The 21,620-nt window shown below is 30.4% G+C and overlaps 1 protein-coding gene and 2 long non-coding RNA genes across 5 annotated transcripts; all 3 read left to right on the top strand.

Annotated features, from left to right (window-relative positions):
• Positions 1–399: 399 nt before the first annotated feature.
• Positions 400–1,044, top strand: LOC107929081 (uncharacterized). Its single transcript, XR_001692747.2, has 2 exons — positions 400–584; positions 672–1,044. It is a non-coding gene; the product is annotated as an uncharacterized lncRNA (long non-coding RNA).
• A 7,340-nt stretch (positions 1,045–8,384) lies between these two features.
• Positions 8,385–10,301, top strand: LOC107928987 (pentatricopeptide repeat-containing protein At3g22470, mitochondrial). Its single transcript, XM_016860302.2, has one exon. It carries the CDS (start codon positions 8,385–8,387, stop codon positions 10,299–10,301), a length of 1,917 nt encoding a protein of 638 aa, XP_016715791.2.
• A 758-nt stretch (positions 10,302–11,059) lies between these two features.
• On the top strand, positions 11,060–14,933 carry LOC107929060 (uncharacterized). 3 transcript variants are annotated; one of them, XR_005918327.1, is made up of 4 exons: positions 11,060–11,158; positions 13,790–14,206; positions 14,484–14,594; positions 14,708–14,933. It is a non-coding gene; the product is annotated as an uncharacterized lncRNA (long non-coding RNA). The 3 variants fall into 3 exon arrangements; XR_005918326.1 differs by having other exon boundaries at positions 14,484–14,933; XR_005918328.1 differs by having other exon boundaries at positions 11,152–14,206.
• The last annotated feature ends 6,687 nt before the right edge of the window (positions 14,934–21,620 follow it).

Raw genomic sequence — 21,620 nt, 5'->3', positions numbered from 1 at the left:
TTAGTAAGTAATATATAAAAATAATAAGTTGGCATTACGTTACACATGGGATTATATGTTTGACATATTAAAATTTAGAAATATCAGAAACCCACAACTTTTATAAAATAGAGATACTAATAACATAAATTCAAATTTCTAACATGTATACAAATGTTTTTAGATCTTCCACAAAAATATAAAAGCTACCATCAAAATGATAATTTTTTACTTTTTAAAAAATATTTATTTTTTAAAATTTACAATTCTTAAATTAAATCTCCATTCATAAGTGACACGAACTCTTAAAATTACTATAACGGTCACTTTTGCCCATTTTCAATATACGGAAAAAAGTTAAAAAGTCTTCACGTGTGGCGCAAGAAAAGGCAGGCAAGCCTACTGGTAAACAAAATCTCCTTATATATATACACAGAACAACGCACCCAACGCCATAAACCCTAGATTTCTCTTCTTATCTTCTTCAAACCCCTAAACCCTTTTGTAATCCACTTCAAATGTCTAAGATCTTTTTTATTTCTTTTCTCTCTGTTGAAGAATTTTGCATTCGGATCCAGTTCCTTTGTTTGGACAGAGTAATCACGGTCGATTTTCTCTTAATCTATGTTTGAATTATTATCTCTTTTTTAAACAGATTTTGTTGAATCAACCGTGTTACTCTGTCTAATCAGATGTATTGGATCATCAACCTTCGATTCATTTAGCCATGAAAATGATGAAGTAAAAGGCGATCTATTTTCCTCCACCAATATCCAGAGATAAGCAAATTGCCGGAAACCGGTCCTCTTGCAATCGGCAACAAAAAAATCAAAATGAAAAAGCGATGTGATGTGATGTGATGTTTTTCTTTCCTTTTTGTTGTTTCTAGATCTTGATTGCTGCAAAAATGGTGAAACACGTGGGCCTTTGGTCAGCGCCCACTGCTTTCCAGCTTTCAGTTAATCACTTTTAAATATTCTTATTCGATATTGAGTAGAAAGTAGAAACTAGAAAAAAAATAATGTAAAAAATCAATTTCGATAAATAATTTCTATTAAAATTTAACGATTATCTTTTAAAAACATTAACGATTATTAATAAAAAAAATTGATAAAAAAACTTAAATTAATATATATGAGCAATAATAATAAAAAGTTGAATGGGAGGACAATGAAAAAAATTGAGAATTAATTTTTTATTGTAATATTTTTTTTATAAATCTAGACTATTAATATTTTTGTTACTAAGTCGATGTTACCGATCTTTTTATATTTAGAATTAATTCTATAAAAAATATACATATCCAATGGTGCTTCTCCACGTCTCAAATCCGTGACCTATATGAACATAAAAGGTTAAATGGCAACCATTGGTACCATTTGGACACGCACTCTTGTCAAAACATCGTTTAATAAGGGTATTATCTTTTTGAATGCCGTTGTAAAACAACTAATCTTTTAAGATTTTGTCCCAATAAAAGCTAAAAGAAGATACATATAATGAAATAAAATAACTATAAATATTGAATATAAATAATAAAATAGATATAAAAAATTAAAAATTATTTGGATAATTATAAATAGCTAAACATGTTACATCATATATATATTACAATAAAAGTAGTATGGATGTTTTTATATTAGAAATCTGTTGTATTTTTTTTTTCTTATTTAAAACATGGAAAAGGATAAATTAGTCAACTTTATCATTCTGTTAAAATTTTAATTTAATTATACCTTTAAAAATTGATCTTTGTAGCCAACATAATGTACATGCAGAGGCGATTCTAGGGGGCTGGCATGGGCCCCGACCCCCCTAAAATAAAAAATTATCATTCAGGCTCTCTAAATATTTTTAAAATTTTAAATTAGTAAAGGTAAAATTATACTTTAGCCCCCTCTAAAATTATATAAATTCGATTTAATTATTTAAACTTTATAAAGATATAGACTATAAAAATTTAAAATTTCATTCGGCCCCCTAAAAAATTGTTCTAGCTTCGCCCCTATGTACACGTGGCATGCCACATGTCACTATTTAGTTATTTTATCTATCTATCAATTTTTAAGAGTAAAAATGAATAAATTCATTATCAGAAATGATCAATTTGTTCTTTGATTTAATATATAGTAATTAATTTGTTCCTTTATTTAAGTAAAAGGACAAATCATAATATAGGATATAATAAATAATTATATATCAAAATTGTGTTCATAAATAAAATAAAATATAAAGATATATTTTACAATAGTAAAAATTAATTATTAATAAAAATAAAATAACATCCCTGAGGCATGTAATTTTAGAAAATTTGATTTTATAATGTTGGAGACGTAAATATATGCGTTTTGTTGTCGTTTGTAGGGGTGTTTAGTAGGTTAACCGACCCGAAATAACATTAACCGAATTAACCGACCTTTCAAAATTTTTAACCGTTAACCAAACCGAAATTTTTTCAAAAAAATTAACCAAACCGAAATTTTTTCGGTTAATTCGGTCGGTTAACCGAATTAACCGAAAATTACATGTTTTTTTATTTTGGGTTAAAAATTAACTGAATTACCTCAATTACCTGAATTATATATATTTTTTTATTTTTAGACTTTTGTTTTAGTTTTAGTTTTAGTTTTAGAATTTTATTTTTATTTATTAAATTATTTGTAATTTTTATGATTGGGTAATTGGGTTGGGTTGGATACTTGGGTTTGGATTGGGTTTAGGTGAATCGTGGGCCTATTTATATATTATAATTTTATTTATTAATTTTTTCGGTTAAACCAAAAAAATTCGGTTTAACCGACCAATTTCAAACCGGATTAACCGTTAAATAAAAAAATTAAAAAATAATTAACCGAATCTCAACCGAAAAAATTCGGTTAACCGACCGATTAACCGAATTCGGTCGATTAACTGAATTTTTTCGGTTTTACCCGAATTTTGCAGACCCTGGATATAAAACTGGTTGTACTAGTGTAATTTTAGTGTGTTTTATGTTATTAATTGCTCTTTTGTTTAAGTTTGTTAATGCTATATTTCGATGCTTTAGGGAAATTTGAAATAAGGAAATTACTAAAACCGCGCAAATTGGGAGATGTAACCCCTGACACTTACAGGTTGAAAGTCGCTGCCCAAAGCTCGCATTTCTAAGCTCATTGCCTTCAGACAATGCCCTTTCGTCGTTGAATTGTTGACCTCAAAACTTATTTCTTTAATATCATATGGAAAATCTGGGTTTTTACTTAAATATATTTTAAAAAAATTAAATATTTAAATAGGTTGTCAGCTAGATTAATTATCGAAATGGTACGTTTTCTTTAATCGCGCCTATCTGACAAGCGCGAATCAATTTTTTATATTAAAATATATATATTTTTTGTTTAAATAAAATATTAATTTTTTATTTTTTTAAAAATATTTAAATATATATACAGATAAAAATATGGTCAACGGGTCAAAATACAGGTAAAATACGGGTCGCGCCTGTCAGATAGACGTGACTAATCGAGCCTGTCAGACAGGCGCGACTAATCAAGCCCCCTGCCCCGCTCCATCTACTAGCAGCTGTTGCTGCATCATGCTGTTGTTGTCCCTTCAATGGGAAAAAATTGCAAATGGGAGACCTTATAAGCATGGTCCCCCAAACCCTATCCACCGGAAGAGAGAAAAAAAAGAGAGAAATGAGAAGAAGAAGAAGAAAGAAAAAAAATAATGTATTATTTTAGTAAATAATTTTGTTTATAATTTAAAGAGTTTAATTAAGATATTGTGATTTTTTTTGTTTTTAATTATAAATTATAAATTATTTATGTTTAGTGTTTATAGTTTTGGATTAATATTTTGTATGAATGTAATTTTTTTTGCTTTTTATAATTATTTTAAAATTAATTTGTTAGTAATTTAGGATTATGTTATAAATTTTTGTGTTTGTAATTATTTTAAAATAATTTATTAGTAATTTAGGATTAAGTTATAAATTGTTGTGTTTAGTTTAGTATTTGGTGAGTTTAACATATAAGTTTATAAAAAATTAAAAATCATTTCATTTTGAAAATGAATTTGGACAAATGATGTTTAAGCTTATTTAATATTTTTAAGTTACTGTTAAGTATTGATATGTTAATAGTTGTTGTTAACTCATTTAATTTTTTTTATATCAACTTGGATATCAATTTGTCCAAGTTTAATTATAACTGGCTCTTTTTAAAAATTTATATACTTTAAAATTATTTTTATAAAAAAATGATTATAGAAATATTGAAGAATATAAATAAATTATTAACATACCAATACTTAACAACAACTTAAAAAAATTAAAAAAAATTGATAATAATACATTAATAGTATCAATTAAAAGCGTTCCCCAAAACTCATAATTAAGATTCTTATTTTGAGCAATGGGAGTAGAGTTTTGGCTGTGTGAAAAAATATGAGATATGAATATTTTTATTTACAATAACAAGTAGGATATGAATCTTCAAATTCCATTTAATGCACTTTTAGGGTTGACTATAAGTATGACAAATGCTTTTATTAAAATTATTTAAAAATTTAATTAAAAAATTTAACACCCACAAATATCAATGTTCAAAGTTAAATGCATGTACATTAATTTATTTTATACATGAACATATTATTGGCATAAGGAATTTAAGGAAGAAAAATCTGTTATCAACCTTGACAGATTGTGTAAACATTTTTTCAATCTATATTAGTTATGTGTTTTGTGATTTTTTAGTAATTTATTTTTTTAAAAATAATTTTATAGTTATTTTGTTTGTAATTTATGATTAGGTTATATAAATTGTTAGTGTTTAGTTTAGTGTTTTGTGATTTTTTAATGTAATTTTTATATAATGTAATTTTATTTTATTTTTTATTTATTTAACAATTTTTATTGATTTATTAAAATGTTGATTAAATTTGTTGTTATATAATTTTATAGGTTGTTTGCAATAAACTACTCGGGTATGTATCTATTTCTATTTTTATTTTTTTAATTCGTATGTTTTTATGTTTAGATAGTTTATATTAATTTTAATTATATTATTATTGTGATCTAACATAAAAATTTTTATTGTAGGTAAATAATGAGAAATTATTAGATATTTACCGTGTTTTGTTTCTGAAATTTGAAATAATTTATTGTATTTTTTGAAACAAATTAAATGAATTCATTTTTTTAATTGCAGATTTGCAGCAAACGGGTTCTTTAATTATTAATAATAATCACATATCAAGTACTATTAATGAGATGGTAATAAAATTTTTATTTGATACTCATGCTATTTGCTGAATTAAATTATATTGTATTAAATATTTTGCTAATTTAATACTGTCAGGATCCGTACCGCGTATTGAGGGGCCATGTTAATAATGTAGCGTTTCTGCCAGATGAACGCCTAATACCATACTTAGAGTTAGCCAGGTTCAGATCAGCGGCATTGATTCGGACTTTTGATTTGCAATACAACTTGATTTTTGCTTTAGTCGAGTGGTAGCGTCCGGAGACCCACACATTTCAATTGCTGTGCGGGGAGTGTACTGTCACTCTAGAGGATGTTGCACTACAGCTCGGGCTTCCCATTGACGGAAATGCGGTCACGGGCGTAAGTTCAATCTCTAGGCCGGCTACCCTTTGCTATGAATTGCTTGGACGCTCGCCAAGTGAGGGGAAATTTACCAGTTTGAGATTTTCATGGCTAAAGGCCAATTTTGAGCATTTACCGATTACTGCCAATGAATAGGAGGTGATGCAGGTCGTTCGAGCTTAAATTATGCACATTATAGAGAGTGTACTCATGCTGGATGCAAACGGGAGTACAGTCCACTTGATGTACTTACCCCTATTATCCAATTTGCAAAACACCCGTTCATACAGTTGGGGGTCCACAGTTTTAGCCATGCTGTATCTCGAACTTTTTCGGACAACAGATCCTTCTGCGATGGACATAGGCGGATGCCTCATACTGCTACAGTCGTGGGCACTTTACCGGATGCCATTCTTGGCATCCATTAGTCACAAATCATATATATTTTCACTCGTTGATAGGTGATGAATTTTTACTCGTTATAAGAATTAGTTGACTTTTTTTCAGATTATATTGTTCTAACAATTTGTTTTCGTAGATTGGATACTAATCCGGGTATCAGGAGGTCATACACGGTTCCGATATACCGTCTGATGATTGAGAATCATGCTGGAGAGGGGGTAAGCTTTTCCAATATAAACTTAATTTTATTATTTTATCTCACTCGACCCGCGTTAATATAACAATGTTATTAACTGTGCAGTTCATTTGGATGCCGTATTCTGTTCCAAAAATTATGGCGGTTATTCCCTCATCTTCCCACGTCCACTCAAACCTATGGTGCATTAGCGCACCCGTTATCAATTTTCAGGTAGTGGAGTGGTATCATGGCGATCGAGTACTCCGGCAGTTTGGTTGCATATAGTATATCCCAACACTGCCAGTACGATTAGGAGAGATCCATGGGATGGGCAGGAGAGGGAGGTATGGAAATGATTGGGGAGAAGTGCATGAAGAATATATTACGATGTGGAACAACCGATTTGGGAGGGTACCTCAGATGGATCGTGCTTTGGATCTGCAACCCTCATTAGAGTACATACAGTGGTACTGTGAGATAGGGAAACCATTTTTGTTTGGTGGGCGGTTGATGGTAGTCCCTCCGCATACGACACGAATTGGGCAACCTCTTCCAGATCTGCATCATGCACCAGAACAAGAGCCAGAGCTGGAGCCGGAGGCAGGGACGGAACTACATTCTAGGGATAGTTCTTATCATCCAGATTTTGGGGGCGATGACTATTTCTCGGGCTCGTCAGGTCACGGATATTATTCAGAGTTTGATATCTTCAGCCCATTACCACCTTAGTACTCCAGTCATCCTAGCTCGTATCCACCTCAGTACTCCGCTCCTTCCGGCCCGTATCCACCGCCGTACTCCACTCCTCCCGGCTCAAGTTCATCGATGGCATTTGATACATATGATTTTTCATCTATGTTTCGCACACCCCTACATACGGATGACGAGAACGTCGATCACTGTAATCGTACGCAACGTGAACATCGAGCTCTACAAAAATATACCCCTAGAACCACACCATCAAACCATCAATTTTAAGGGGTTTTGTAATATAAATAACTTCATATTTATGTAATGAATATAGTTGGTTGACTATCCACATACGATATCGGAACCACCATACACGGCTCTTGAACTCCATCTTCTTCACCTAATGGAGTGGGATCTTCAGTTGCCTCCACACCAGCTAACTCAGCAAATAACTGAATGGGTGCATTTTGGTTGCTCCGAGTCCCACAATAAAGAGCGACTATTGTCTCCATGTCTTCATCGTCTACAAGTTCCATTTCGGTAAATTTTATTGGATCCGTCGAAACTGGAAACTTGTAAAAAAGTTTTGATATCCTTCTCCCACAACGTCTATAAATTTTTTCACTAATTTTTTCCTTCATATCATCAAACGAGATATTTCTATTAAATCTCATTGCTACTTGTTTGTGACATTCAAATATACACCCCACGATTGTTGTCAAAATTTTTCCATCGAAATAAACGCATACAAAAAACTGATTCTCCATCTTCAATACTAGATCTGTTAAAAAAATTTCAAAATTCTTAAAACAGTTTCGAAATGCAAAAGAATTACATAAAATTTTTAATGCAAAATTTTTCATTTAGAACCTAACAAAATTAATAACTTTCAAATAAGAAAATTACTAACAAGACTCTAAATTCTATTTAAAAAGAAATAAACCAAAATACCTTATCCTTCTTCTTATTTTCCTTTTTTTTTCTTCTCCTTATCTTCCTATTTCCGTTCTGCTAAATTTTGTGTTTGTTCTTCTGCTAAATTTTATGTCTGTACTTATTTGATTTTCGGGAGTATATATAGGAGAAAAAATAAGCAATAGTGGGCCCCACCATTCGCGCCTCTGTGTTAGGCACAACTAGTCGCGCCTGTCAGATAGGCTCAACTAGTCGTGCCTCTGAGATAGGCTCAACTAGTCGCGCTTATGAAATAGCCGTAACCTGTATTTCGTATCTATACCCGAGTTATATACTGATCCAGAAAAAAAAATTAATAATATTTTATTAAACGAAAAAATAAATAAAATATTTTAATATAAAAAATTGATTCGCGCCTATCAGATAGGCGCGATTAAAGAAAACGTACTATTTCGTTAATTAATTTAGTTGACAACTATTTAAGTATTTAAAATTTTTTTAATATATTTGGGTAAAAAACCCGGAAAATCTTCAATAAACCTTCATTTGTTTTTTTTTTTTGAAACAAAAGATCCTTTTGTTTTTTGTTTTTTCATGTCTCATATCACTGAAGAGGGCAACATCTTCAAACAATGCAGCTTATAGAAAGACTACCTAAAACCCCCAGTGTCTCTCTTCTCACTCAAAACGCATCTCAAATTTCTTCACCCAATGCGAAAAAGATCCCTCTTTTAGTTCACAACGATTTCGAGTTTCACATTAGGCATCAATGTAAATCAGGTAAAATCAACCTCAACGATGCTTTGGGTTACTTTGACAAGTTAATAAAGGTTAAGCCCTTTCCGTCTACTGATACTTTTAATCATGTATTGGGTTCTGTTTTAAAGCTTAGTCGTGACTCTAATGTGATATCATTGTATAGGAAGTTGAACTATGAGGGAATTAAGCCAAATTTATGTACTTTGAACATTTTGTTGAGTTCTTATTATCATTTGAGGCGTATGGACTTTGGGTTTTGTGTTTTGGGTGATATCTTTAGGAGGGGTTTTGAGCCTGATTACGCTACTGTTGGGAGATTGTTGAAAGGTTTGTGTGTCGAAGGGAAGGGTTTGGAAGCAGTTCAAGTGTTTGCTAAAATGCGTGAAAGAGGGTTTCAAGGTGATGTTTTTACATATGGGATCCTTATTTATGGCCTCTGTAGTATCGGTGAATCTTGTCCTGCTCTTAATTTGTTTAGGAAGATGGCTAAGAGGAATTGTGAGGGGTATTTGCGTATATATGGTACAACCATTGGATCACTTTACAAAGATAAGTTGGTTGATGAGGGACTCAATTTATTCTTTGAAATGGTTTCCAAAGGGATCACTCCTGATGTTGTTGTTTATAGTTCTTTGGTTAGTGGATTGTGTAGTTTAGGTAGGTTAAAGGAAGCTGTGAAATTTTTCGATGAAATGATTGGTCGAGGGATCGCTGCCGATTTGGTCATGTACAACTTGTTAATTCATGGTTTTAGTCGAGAGGGAATGTGGAAAGAAGCCATAAGAATTTTCGATAGGATGGTCGGAGAAGGAATATCTCCGGACGAAATAACTTTCACAACCTTGATTAGTTGTTTGTGCAAAAAGGGGATGGTGGTAAAAGCTCATGAAATGTTTGCATTCATGAGGCAAAAAGAGATGAAGCCAACCTTGTTTACTTATAATTCACTCATGGATGGATTATGTAGGGCAGGTCAGTTAGATGAGGCAGCTAAGCTTTTCAGGTCAATACCGGATCAAGGTTACGAGGTCAATGTTATAAGCTACAATATTATGATTAATGGCTATTGCAAGAGTCAGAAGATCGATGAAGGTTTCCAGCTTTTTCGGGACATGCAGTTTCAGGGTTGTAAACCGAATGCTAGAACCTACAACACACTTATACAAGCACTTTGCCGAGTAGGGAGGGTGAGGACGGCAAAAAAGATGTTCGATGAGATGTATGTTTGTGGTAGTCAATCTCCGACATCATTCACATATACTATAATGCTGGATGGACTCTGCAAAAATGGTCATGTCGATGAAGCAATAGCTCTTTTTCGTTCCCTCGAAGGTACCAAATATGAATCAAGCATTGAGCTATACAGTATACTTATTTATGGAATGTGCAGAACAGGAAGAATGGAAGAAGCAAGGAATATGTTCAATGAAATGTCACGAAAAGGGTTTGTCCCCGACGTTGTAACATATAACATATTGATCGATGGTCTTTGCAAGAAAGGGATGATACTCGAGGCCAATAAATTGATCGTAGAAATGGAAGAAAAAGGTTGCTTACCTAATTCCATTTCCTTTAACATCATCATTCAAGGTTTTCTTCGAGAAAATAACATCCCCGAAGCCATGAATCTTCTCAAAGAAATGCGTAGGAGGAACTTCGCACCAAATGAAGCTGTCACTTCATTGTTACTAAACCTTGCTGTGGAGGATTCGCAATGTCGTGCGACCCTAGAGTCACTTCCAGTTCCGGATGCTCTTAAACCGGAAAATTTTCTGGGTAAAAGTCTGTAGAATGTAATGCCAAAGCGATCCTCAAGGTTAATAATCAAGATGTGCCGGCCCTATAACATATCTGTACAACTGGCAACCTTCTTGAAACAATTAGAAGGATGGGAGTTTGACCGGTTTATGTGTGTATTATTTACCGATTTAAAGTTTGGAAATATAAATGGTAATAAGAATTATATAAGAAGACATACTTATCTTATAGTATTAATTTTGCAGTTTTGTCCAATGGAGAGTATACTGTTTACTTCAAGCAGCCACTACTATAAAAAAGTATAATTTTTTATATATAATTTTTTGTTGTGACTGAAATATTATTGGTTTATTTTACAGAAATTGACTTTTAAAAAAGAAAGCATAAATTGATTTTTAGAAACTATTTTTGGAAAAAAATTGTACATTTTAGTAGAATTAGTTTTATTCAAGAAAAATATTTTATTATTGGGTTATTTTTGAAAATTTTGGCTTTTTTCTTTTACGTTTTTTAAATTAAGAATTCAATCTCTATACTTTTATTTCATGAAATTTAGTCACTCTATTTTTCAAATTTTAAAATTTAAGTCTAACTTTAATAGTATTAAATTTTTGTTAAATTTGTTACTGTGATATTTTTAAAATAAAATATATATTTGGTAGTCATATAACTAAAAAAATAATTTTATAATTAACTTGAATTTAACCCAAAAAAAAGTTAACAGAGGTAAGAATTTCGCTTAAATTTTGACAGAATAAAATTATGGAGTAAATTCCTAAATAGACTCGTGGCACATTTTAACCTTCTTAATATATTACTTCATGTTGATTTGTTTGTGTGGAATTCAAGTTTTTTACTTTGGTAGAACAGAAACCACTCTCCAGAGCAGGTGATTCCATTCTTCTTATTCACTATTATTATTGCCTTAATTTCAGTTCCCAATGTTTTGTTTTCTCCCTAAAACAATCCTCCATGGGAGACCCAATGAGTTCAAAGCTTTCAAAACCTACAATCTTTTATACATTTTTCGAAACAACCCTTCATTTTCATTCTCTCTCAAATCCATCTCAACTATTGCAAATCAACAATCGTTTACAGTCTCTTACCTCATAAAAAATGTGGGTTATCCCCATAATCCGCCATTTCAGCCTCCAAATACGTTAACTTCAAAACCCTGAATAAACCCGATTCCGTCATCGCCTTGTTGAAGAACCATGGATTCTCGAAAACCCAAATCGCAACCCTCATTAAGAGGCGGCCATGTGTGCTTGCATCTGATGTTGAGAAAACCCTTTTGCCCAAAATCACTTTTTTAAACTCCAAAGGCATTTCAAGCTCTGATCTTGCCAAGTGTTTATCTAAATGTCCATCCCCTCTTATACTTAGCTTAGAGAATAGAATTATCCCTTCTTTTAACTTCCTTTGCGATCTACTTCAGTCCAATACCGATATCCTTGTTGTTCTAAATTTGTTTCCTCGTATGCTTTTGTATGATTTCGATTCTTACATTTTGCCTGATAGTAATGTTTTGAGACAAAATGGAGTGCCTGAGCTTAACATAGTTAAATGATTTCGTCGGGTTCCTAAGACATTCTTTTATACTCCAATTCAATTCAAAGAGATTGTAGAGAAAGTAAAGCAAATGGGGTTCAGTCCTGAGAGGTTTACTTTTATTTTAGCTGTTACTGTTTTGGGTTCAATGAGTAAATCCACTTGGAAGACAAAGTTTGATGTTTATAAGAAGAGGAAGAGATTTTAGATGCTTTTAAGAATCATCCCTTAGTAATGGCAGCTTCTGAGGGTAGAATTAAAGCATTGATGGATTTCCTTGTGAATGTAATGGGATTCAAGGTTTCATTTGTTGCTAAGCAACCCTATTTGCTAGGATTGAGCTTGGAGAAGAGAATTGTTCCAAGGGGTTTGTTTGTTAAAAATCTTATATCAAAGGGTTTACTTGCGAAAGTATCGGGGTTGACGACATTGTTTGCAAGTTCAGAGAAGGTGTTCCTTCAGAGATTTGTGTATTGTTATGAAGAAAAAGCTTCTGAGCTGTTAAAACTGTATAATGAAAAATTGAACCTTGCTGCTGGGGAAAAGCTTAAGACATCAAAATTATAGAATATATGTTGAGATATTTTCTTTATCAGTATTCTTCTCTGTCATAACTTAGATTAGTTGGTTGCTTACTCGAGATTAGAGATAGGAAGGCATAATTACGGATTCCATAGAAGCTGTTGCTTAATTTGTCTGTTAGCCATCAAACATGGCTGTTGAAGCTTTAGAAAGAACAATTGAATCTTTCATGTTAATCTTTTCCATTTTCAAGTGCAACAATGAAATGTGTGTTCATTTGAATACCTTTGGTTTCTTTTATGCTATTCTAATAAACGATATAGGTCTTTCTTAGTTATATACCTTTAATTTTCTGCTAATTCGTGGTCATATTTATCATCTACCATAACCAGTTTCTCTTTGAAGCTTGACAACAGTAATGGCATAATAGTGCTTTGTACAAATTTTGTCAATCATTGTGTTGCACTTTGATGATAATGCCTTATTTGCAACATTTTAGTACAAGTACATGAACAAATTTATGGGATCGGTAGGGTTCCTATGAGGATGTTGTTGGTAACACTTTTGTTCAGTGTTTGTTCTTCATTTTCGGATATTGGTCGGCCATGAACACCTCTAGATCAAACATTGCATACAACAAACAAAAGAGATCCTTTTTTTTTTCTTTTAATGAGCAAATGATAGCTCTATTTATGATCAAATCAAATAGGTTTGAGGTCTGACCTCACTCGATTTTGGATTAATTGAGATCCGATGTGATTTCTGGATACCAAAGTCTGAAGTTTTAGACAAAAGAAGTCATCTTGAATTAGAGTGCTAATAAGAGCTTGTAGTATACTAGCAATGGAACTTTGTTCATTTTTTAAAAGGAAAAACACCCACAAGCCTATATATGTTTTTCAAGTCTTGATAAAGTTTTTAAATTTCATAAACTAAAGTAAGAAAATAAAACAGAGCACAGGAAGCCTCCTTTTGTTCATTAAATTTGGCCAAACAATAAGCAATTTACCACATTTCTGACTCCCCAGTCGTTCGTCATAAGTTGTGGTCTCTTGTTCTGCCTCCTCTTCTTATTGCATTTTAAGCAGGTGAAAAATGTGAGTTTTAAAATTCAAATCTTTATCCCTGAGTGTTAGACTTTGTAGTACAAGATATCCCCTTTTTGTTTCTTTGTTTGATCTAAACTTAGACTTTGATTCTTTTCCAGTTTTTCGAAAATGAGTGTTTTGGTTCTGGTTTCATTTTGAAGTGTCTGAACTTTTTGTTTTGTACTTGGTATAGAGATGAACTTGTGATGATTTATGTTGATTGAATCAAAATGAATTTACTAATATTCTAATATGGATGATCCAATTGATATGTCTAGTTAAATGGAAGTGGAAGTTACAAACATTGTATGAACAAGGAATCAGATTGTGTAATAATTTACTCGAATGGTGTTTCGCAGGATTCAAATAATGAAGCATTTTCCAGTTATCATAATGCCATGTAGTCATGTGAATGGAGTTGTGGAGCATCAAGGAACCAAAGAAGGAACTGAAGCTAAATAACATTAGGTGAAAGGATGCACCACCGAAAACATGATTGAAAATCTGAAGAGCATGGCATGTTAAACGCCAATCTTGAGGCCAGCCTACTTGAAGCAAAGAGTGATAATCGAGAATATCGAAGCCCATATCCTAACTTGCTGCAGTAAATGTTCAAATGAAGCACACTGTTCCACAGCCATTTGCCCTTGCAATTCAAAACTGTGCTTCACGCAGAACTTCTCCCCCTCTGGCTGAAGCTGATATCGTAATTGGTGTGAACAGATCCTCTTAACCCAAATGGTGCACATAATCGAAATACAACAATGCAGAATCAGGTGATCTTCTTTAAACTCCATGATCCATAACCGCATAGTAATGAAGTGTTCTTAAGCCAATGCAATTGCATAAGACATAGGCCTTCATCAACTTTTATGTCTGTTAGAAGTATAAATTAATGAGAACCATATCAATTGATAATATTAGCAAACTTTTATTCCACTGGAATCTTGATTTGTTTTGACTTCATTTTTGGGTAGTTGCCATTAACATTGCTCCTATGAAACACAAATCTTGTCTGATTTAGTTGCTTTTTGTACTTCTACTCTAAACTAGTGGAGAGACACTAAGCTCTGGAGGCCGAGAAAACCCAAAGTGAAACTACTCTCTTTGTGAGACAAACGTCCACACTGATTCAGACACATTGGTTTCTCGTTTTAGTTTCCGGTGAGTCCTCTAATTTAAAAGGAGAAAAGGAGATTTAGTCTCATATGTTTTAGTTTGTTTCTATCTTTTACCGACCCATATTCAGATGTTGATATGGGGACATAACCGTCCAGGGGTTCTCCAAATACATGGAAAACTGAATACATACCCGTACCTGAACAGACGCTCGTACAGAGTCCCAAGTAACATAGGTCTGAGTTCATCTAGTTGACCCTATTGGAGGAATCATTTCTTTCTATGTTGGTTGTAACCCATTATAAAGAACTTTTTCAACTTTGTGTGAAGATTTGTGTATTCAATTTGTGTGGTTTCATGGTAATATATGTGAATTTAGAGCAATGGCTTTTGCCTCCATTAAGAGATGAAAAAAAATGAAGATAAAGTTGAATAGAGGGGCCATTAAAGGGGGATGCTTCGTTAAGGTGGAACTTGTGCTTTTTTCTATGAAATGTAAACACACTTGTTTTGCTTAGATATGGCATCCCTCATCATGAAAAGTTCTTAAAAGTAAAAGAGAAAAAGATGCTTATGGAGTGTAAAGCACATAGTGGTATGGGTTATATTATATATATATATTGGTGACTTAACAGCAAAAGACTACTTTTTGAGCTGAAAATGCCTCATTTGTGTTAGTAAATTTGCTAGTCAAAAAGGATTCTGGCTTTAAATTTTTGCTTAACTTTGAGAAATTGGATTTTCTAAACCACTAATCTACCTTTTTTTTAACTTTGCTTTTCCAGGTAGAGAATTGTGTAATGGAACCCTCATTTTCTTCACAATAAGAAGTATTAGCTTTTTAATTAAAAAAATTTAGTTAACCGAGTATCAATTCAGATGACAGGTGTACTTAAATCCACCAATATTGGGTTACAAAATAAAATAAAATATTAAACATAAATATCAAAGAAAAAAATGAATAAGCTTCAATTGCATTACTAATAAAAGAGAGCAATGAATATGAGCAACCCAACAAAATAAATCAAAAATGAATAAGCTTTAATTGCATTTTACTTATAAAAGAGGGTAATCAATAAGGGTTACCCAACAAAATAATTTCTCTCTAAAAGCTAGGATTAATGCAGATTCTCCTCTCTTTTTTCTAATATTTTATAATTATAATTAATGAAAACTTTAAACCCAAATTTGTAATAATTTATATTGTTCAATTCAAAGTGGATGACTTTTGTGAAATTAGGAAATGATTAGACCATATATTAAATTAGATTTAAATATATAATTTTTGGTACGTTGTTTACTTTTTTAATAATTAAAATATATGATAATAGTATTACTTCACCAAGCAAGATTATCACCTCTCTTTTTTTTTTTTTCCACAGCTAAAGCTTTTAAGAGGCCAACCTGTATTTTCTTTCTATTTAAGCTTGGAATCACACTATTTATGGCATTTTCCCTCATTCATACACCTCCTTCCTCTGGTGGGATGCAAAAATAATAAATAATAATAATAATACGACATAAATACGCTATATGCTTAAAATACACTTTGCATTACACATTTATAATTTTGATATTTTAATTTTGACACGTTTAATAATTTAATTTATATTCATGTTTATACTACTAATAATACTAAAAAAAACAAACCTTGAAAACAAGAAAAGTAAATACAAATTATCATATATGTACGTGTATGTATGTACGTATACATATATTTCCTTTTAAGTGGGAAAGAAAGTGAAATTATTTAAGAGCATCATGCATGTATTATAATTAGGAATTGATATGTTTGTATCCATGTGCTCCATAAATTTTTATATATAATTCTTATTACTAATTATAACCTCAAACCCTCAAATTGAAGGATAATACATGTTTAAGCACATTCTCTTAATTATTGTAACAACAATAATGTCAACCAATCATTAAGACTCAACCCACCTTCGATAATTTTACCGGAGAAAAGAGAGGTTATTATTATTTGATTAGATGTTAAAAGAAGTTATTGCTTTGACTCCAATAATTTTCCTTATTATTATTAATATCATTCAAAACTAGTAACAACCAAACCAATGGCTTTAATTTCTTCCACCAAACTTCATATCATTTTCATCCCCTTTTTTGACAATCTCGTTCTTTCTATTTACAGTGGCCTGTTTGGCACCTTTCTCCATCATTTTTCAAACAATTTTAGTTCAAATTTTCCTCTTTTTCCCCACTCCAACTAAATCATACTGAAAGATTAAACAAATGATCATATATTTCAAGTTTTCTATAGGTTATTCTGGTTTTGGTCTCTCTGCTCTTCTCAACTTTAAGATTTAGCCTTTTACTTTAATTAAACCAAATAAATAATATTGTTGATTATTCCAATTAAAATGCCAACATGAATTTTTTTTTTAACTAATGGCATTATAAAAGTTTTTAAAAAAAAAACATATTATATCAAATTAAAGTACAAGGATTAAATCTAAAATTTGAGCATAGTTAAAGAATCAAAATCAAATTTAACCCTTTTTTTCTATATAACCAATGACGCTGCTATTTTTGGGTATTAAACTAGTTTGAAAGCCAAACGCAGCCCTAGAAACAAGTTTAAACATGGAAGTTCAAAAAAGCAGATATGGAGGATAGAAAGTGGGATTCTATGTCATATGACCCACATCATCACCTACATATATATATATACATATGTATGTACTAAAATAAAAATTCATTGCATGGCCAAATCAAATATCAAACCATCTTTCCCTGTTTCTGCCTCCCCCCTCTTTCTTTCTTTCTTTCTTTTTTTTTTCTTTCTAAGTCTTCAACAGTTGAGGGGAATGCTGTCTGGTTCGAGACCATTCGTCCCGAAGGTCTTGGAAGACTCGGTTTCGAATGATCTCGGACCAGGCTTCATTCCCCCTAACTCCGGATATTATTACAATAAAGATCGTATTTTTAAGAATGGTTTCATGAATCGATGGAGTATGGGTTCGAAGTTCAAACCCTATTTTGTTATCGTTGTTGCATTCATGAAAACCTCAGGTTAGGGGTTAATGTTTTTTCAAGGTTTCATTAAGCATTGAAATTCATCTTTTGTAATAATCATTGTATAGAATCTTAAGCAGGTATGTATATATATATTAGCTTTGATCCATTTTTATCATATTAATGCTATTCTATATTTGCTTATTTAAAGCACATTTTTTTAGGGAATTTTTTTGTCTTCAATTATCCCTGCTGGAATCTTTGCTACGATATGATTTTTTTTTTATGAAGAATGCTTTCACATTTTCAAGCGATATTCTTCACATTGTTTTAAAGGTTAAAATCCATTGTTGGTCCCTATACTTCTACCAAATTTGAAATTTATCTGTACTTTAAAATTAAATTTTCAATTTCTTACTTTTTCAATTTAAAGATTCTAGTTCAATCATAATCGTTGTTTATAGTTTCTGTCAAAATTTATCAACTTAATATATTTATTTTTCATCAACCATATGCCACATTATATGATAATACCCTAATGAACATGCGAACTCGATAATTTTTGACGAGAAATATTAACAATGTTAATGATTCGATTATGATTTTCAAACCAAAAAATATATAAGAAATTAAATTTTCAAATTTTCAAATACAAATAATATATCTCAATTTTTTTTAACTAAAGTACAGGGATTAACAACATATTTTACCCTATTTTTTAAAATTCATATAGATCATTGAAAGGAGCTTGCAATCAAGCAAGTTTGTCTTGAAATCAGTGCCCTCCTATTTTGATTGAAAAAATTTTAAGATTATCTGTTAAATGAAGCTTACCCTTTTTTTGAAATATACTACCCATGCATTTAATTTTAGATCCCGAATATCATTATTAAGATCGTTAATATAATAAATAATATCAAAATCAATAAATGTATCGTTATTTAAATTCCTAAAATATTGTTCCAAATGCACCTTAAATTTGTTCATCTTTCTCTATTTTCACCAAATTCCTTGAAAAAAAACACCTAGAAATTAGAAAAAAAAGTTAAATTTCATCTTTTTTGGAGTTGAATTTTAATTTTAGTTTTTTTTTTTTTGGTTTCTTTTTCTAAAATAGCTTTGCTTGTGGGGAGTTGCAAAGAATATAAACTTATAGAGTTGAAGGGGCAACTTTTACTTTATTAGTTGCATGAGAGGGAGATATTCCCCATCTTTGAATTTTCTCCCCTTTTTTCCTTCTTTTTTCACCTAAGACTGCCCCCATCAATCATAATCCATGTGGGTCGATTTCGAAAATAAGTGTCTGATCATATAGACATGAATTCGATATAAACATTTAATATTCAATATTTAAATTTAATCTTATATATTTCAATGAATATGTGTTTGGAGCTCGGATATAACCTAATTTACTACTATTGTTTGCAAGACAAATCAATTGTTCTCCTTTTAATTGAAACATCAGATATGAGGGACCATGCATGAGACTGAAATTATTTGCAAAAAAGAAAAAAAAATATGTTTGAAGTTAGAAGGTTCATTTTTCAAATCTTATAGATGTTCTTAAAACAATTCGTATCATGTATTATCTATCTATTTTTAATTCAATCGGACTTAATTTTAATAATATCACTTAAAAACAGTTATTTTTTGAAAATATATTTTATATATATATATATATCCCTTTTTTTTATCTTTGTAATTTTGGAGATTGCAGTCAAACAAAAGAAGTTAAAAATGTAAGCGTATTTGGTCCAAGATAAAATTATAACATTTTGGAAAGATCGAAGCTTAAGAGTCTTAAATTGAATTAGTAATTTTTTTGGGAGCATTAAAATGAAAACTGTATATTTAATCGCTAAAAGAGCTTACTTTTATTATATTATAGGAGGGCCAAAATTAAAAAAAAAATTATTTTTCAAAAAATGTCTCTATTTATCTTTGGCTACGCTATTATATAATCGAACTAATAATTGAACCTAAACCGAATTAGAAAGAATTTGAACAATGCCAATAAGATAGAACTTAAAAGAGATATAGATTTAAATTTTGGAATAAATGGACATAAAAATATAAATAATTAAAAATATTATTGATTTAATAAATACTTTTTTATTAAAAAATTAAAAAATACTTCAATATATTTACTTTTATTTTGTTTTTCTTCCTCTAGGTAAGGCTTTACTTGAAACGGTGTTTAAGCTTTGAATTCATAGCATTATTTTCTTGACTTCAAAAAAAAAACCTTAAAATATTGATATAGATAATGAGAAAATAGGCTTTTTTTTTTCAAAAATTGCTAATGCTGATAGACAAATTTAACAAGTTGGCAAACTTAATTTAATATTTCTTAGCGTACCATTGACCATAATAATTATAAAAATTTTTAAGATTTTAATTCTAAGAAAGTCAAAGAAAACTAAAAATATTTTTTAAAAATTTATATTAATTTTTTTATTGCAATAATTTTTCAATTCACCTTAGATATCATTGAAAGTTCAGACTTGCTGAATGAATCTTAATTTAATTGACATTATAACATTATTATCAACGTAAAAAGACGAGAATCTGAGTATATTGATGTACATTTATCTTCTTATTTAAGGATTAGGAGAGATTATTATTATAAATAAAATTAGGGAATATTATAATGTTTAATAACATTATCTATATTATTAATCGTATATAAGATTTTAAATACAGCAGACAAATCTAGGTTTAGCCTTTTTCAAGGACATTGGCAAAGAAAAAATAACTGAAATTATTATCATCCGTACAATTATGTAAGAAATGACATCATATGATGCAACATACTTATAATTAAGTAATCAATCCTAATTTAATTAATTAAGAGCAGTCAAAAGAGGAGGGAAACATCTTGAGTATGCATTATAACAAAAGTGATTCCTATGCTCGATAAAGTCATTTATTATATTTTTTTAACTTTTTTTCTTTTTCAAAAATACAAGTTGTGATACCCAAATCTACACTTTTTAGCACTTTTTGGTTACGATTTGAAAATTATTTATAAAAGAAAAATATATCTCTTTTTTTTTTCATTATCAAATAGGGTTTATTTTCATGACAAAAAATGCTTTAAAAGCTAAAATTGTTCAAACATCCAAACAAAATTGAAGTGTATGTCTGTACTCTCACGTAGTTTATTTTTTATTAATTGTATAAATATAATGTTAATTCTTTTTTTTTACTAACTTGATACAATACAAATACTAAGAGAAATGTATTGTAAACATGTTACAATTATTCTAATTATATTTTTTTAGATTTAATATTTGTAATTATAATTATAATTGTATTTTGTATATTTATACTAAAGTTTATTCTTTTTCTTAATTATTCTTAGAAAAAAAATTTCCCATATTTTCATTACTTTGGGCCCTAAAATGGATTGGACAAAACAGTTTGGAGGTTAGGTGACCCATTCAAAATGGCCTAAAGATAGAAATATAATTAAAATTTTTCAATAATTTATTAATTGATTTTGATGTTTTGAAATTTAAATGTTCCATATAGAAAAAAGGAATTTTGAACTTTTAGTAAGGGGTACACAAGTACAATTTGATAAATTTTTTAATGCATTATTTTAGTTTCTATCATTTTTTTTCACTTTAATCCTTAACTTTTTTTACCCCAATCAATACATAAAAAATTATACTTTTTTTGTGACCAAAATGAAAGCGGCCTTGAAGTTGAGTAACTAAAATGAAAGTGTAAACATGATATGATGTGTATAGTTAACCGCCGTTAGAAATTTAACGCTTAAGTGACTACAATGAAAGTACCTTAAAAGTTGAGTGACAAAATTACAACAATTTCATTTTGAGTGACCAAAATGAAAACGTTCTAAAAGTTGGATGGCTAACTAGATAATTTACCTTTAAGACCATTTGAAATTAAATTTTAGAGATAATATAATTTTTATCTTGAATTTAGTAACTAGACAACTAGATTTATTATGATTACTGAACTCGAAAAATACAAATGCTTGATGACGGGACATTTCGCGATTGTCTCACATCATCACTTGAAAATTAAAAAATTTATATAAATTTCAGATGATGACGTGGTACAATC

Source organism: Gossypium hirsutum, chromosome D09, assembly GCF_007990345.1.
Source record: "Gossypium hirsutum isolate 1008001.06 chromosome D09, Gossypium_hirsutum_v2.1, whole genome shotgun sequence".
Lineage (NCBI taxonomy): Eukaryota > Viridiplantae > Streptophyta > Magnoliopsida > Malvales > Malvaceae > Gossypium > Gossypium hirsutum.
This window is presented reverse-complemented; position numbering and strand designations above follow the sequence as displayed.

Bases quoted from the DNA above. Each gene is read 5' to 3' on its own strand.
- LOC107928987 (XM_016860302.2), top strand. From the start codon at position 8,385: ATGCAGCTTATAGAAAGACTACCTAAAACCCCCAGTGTCTCTCTTCTC.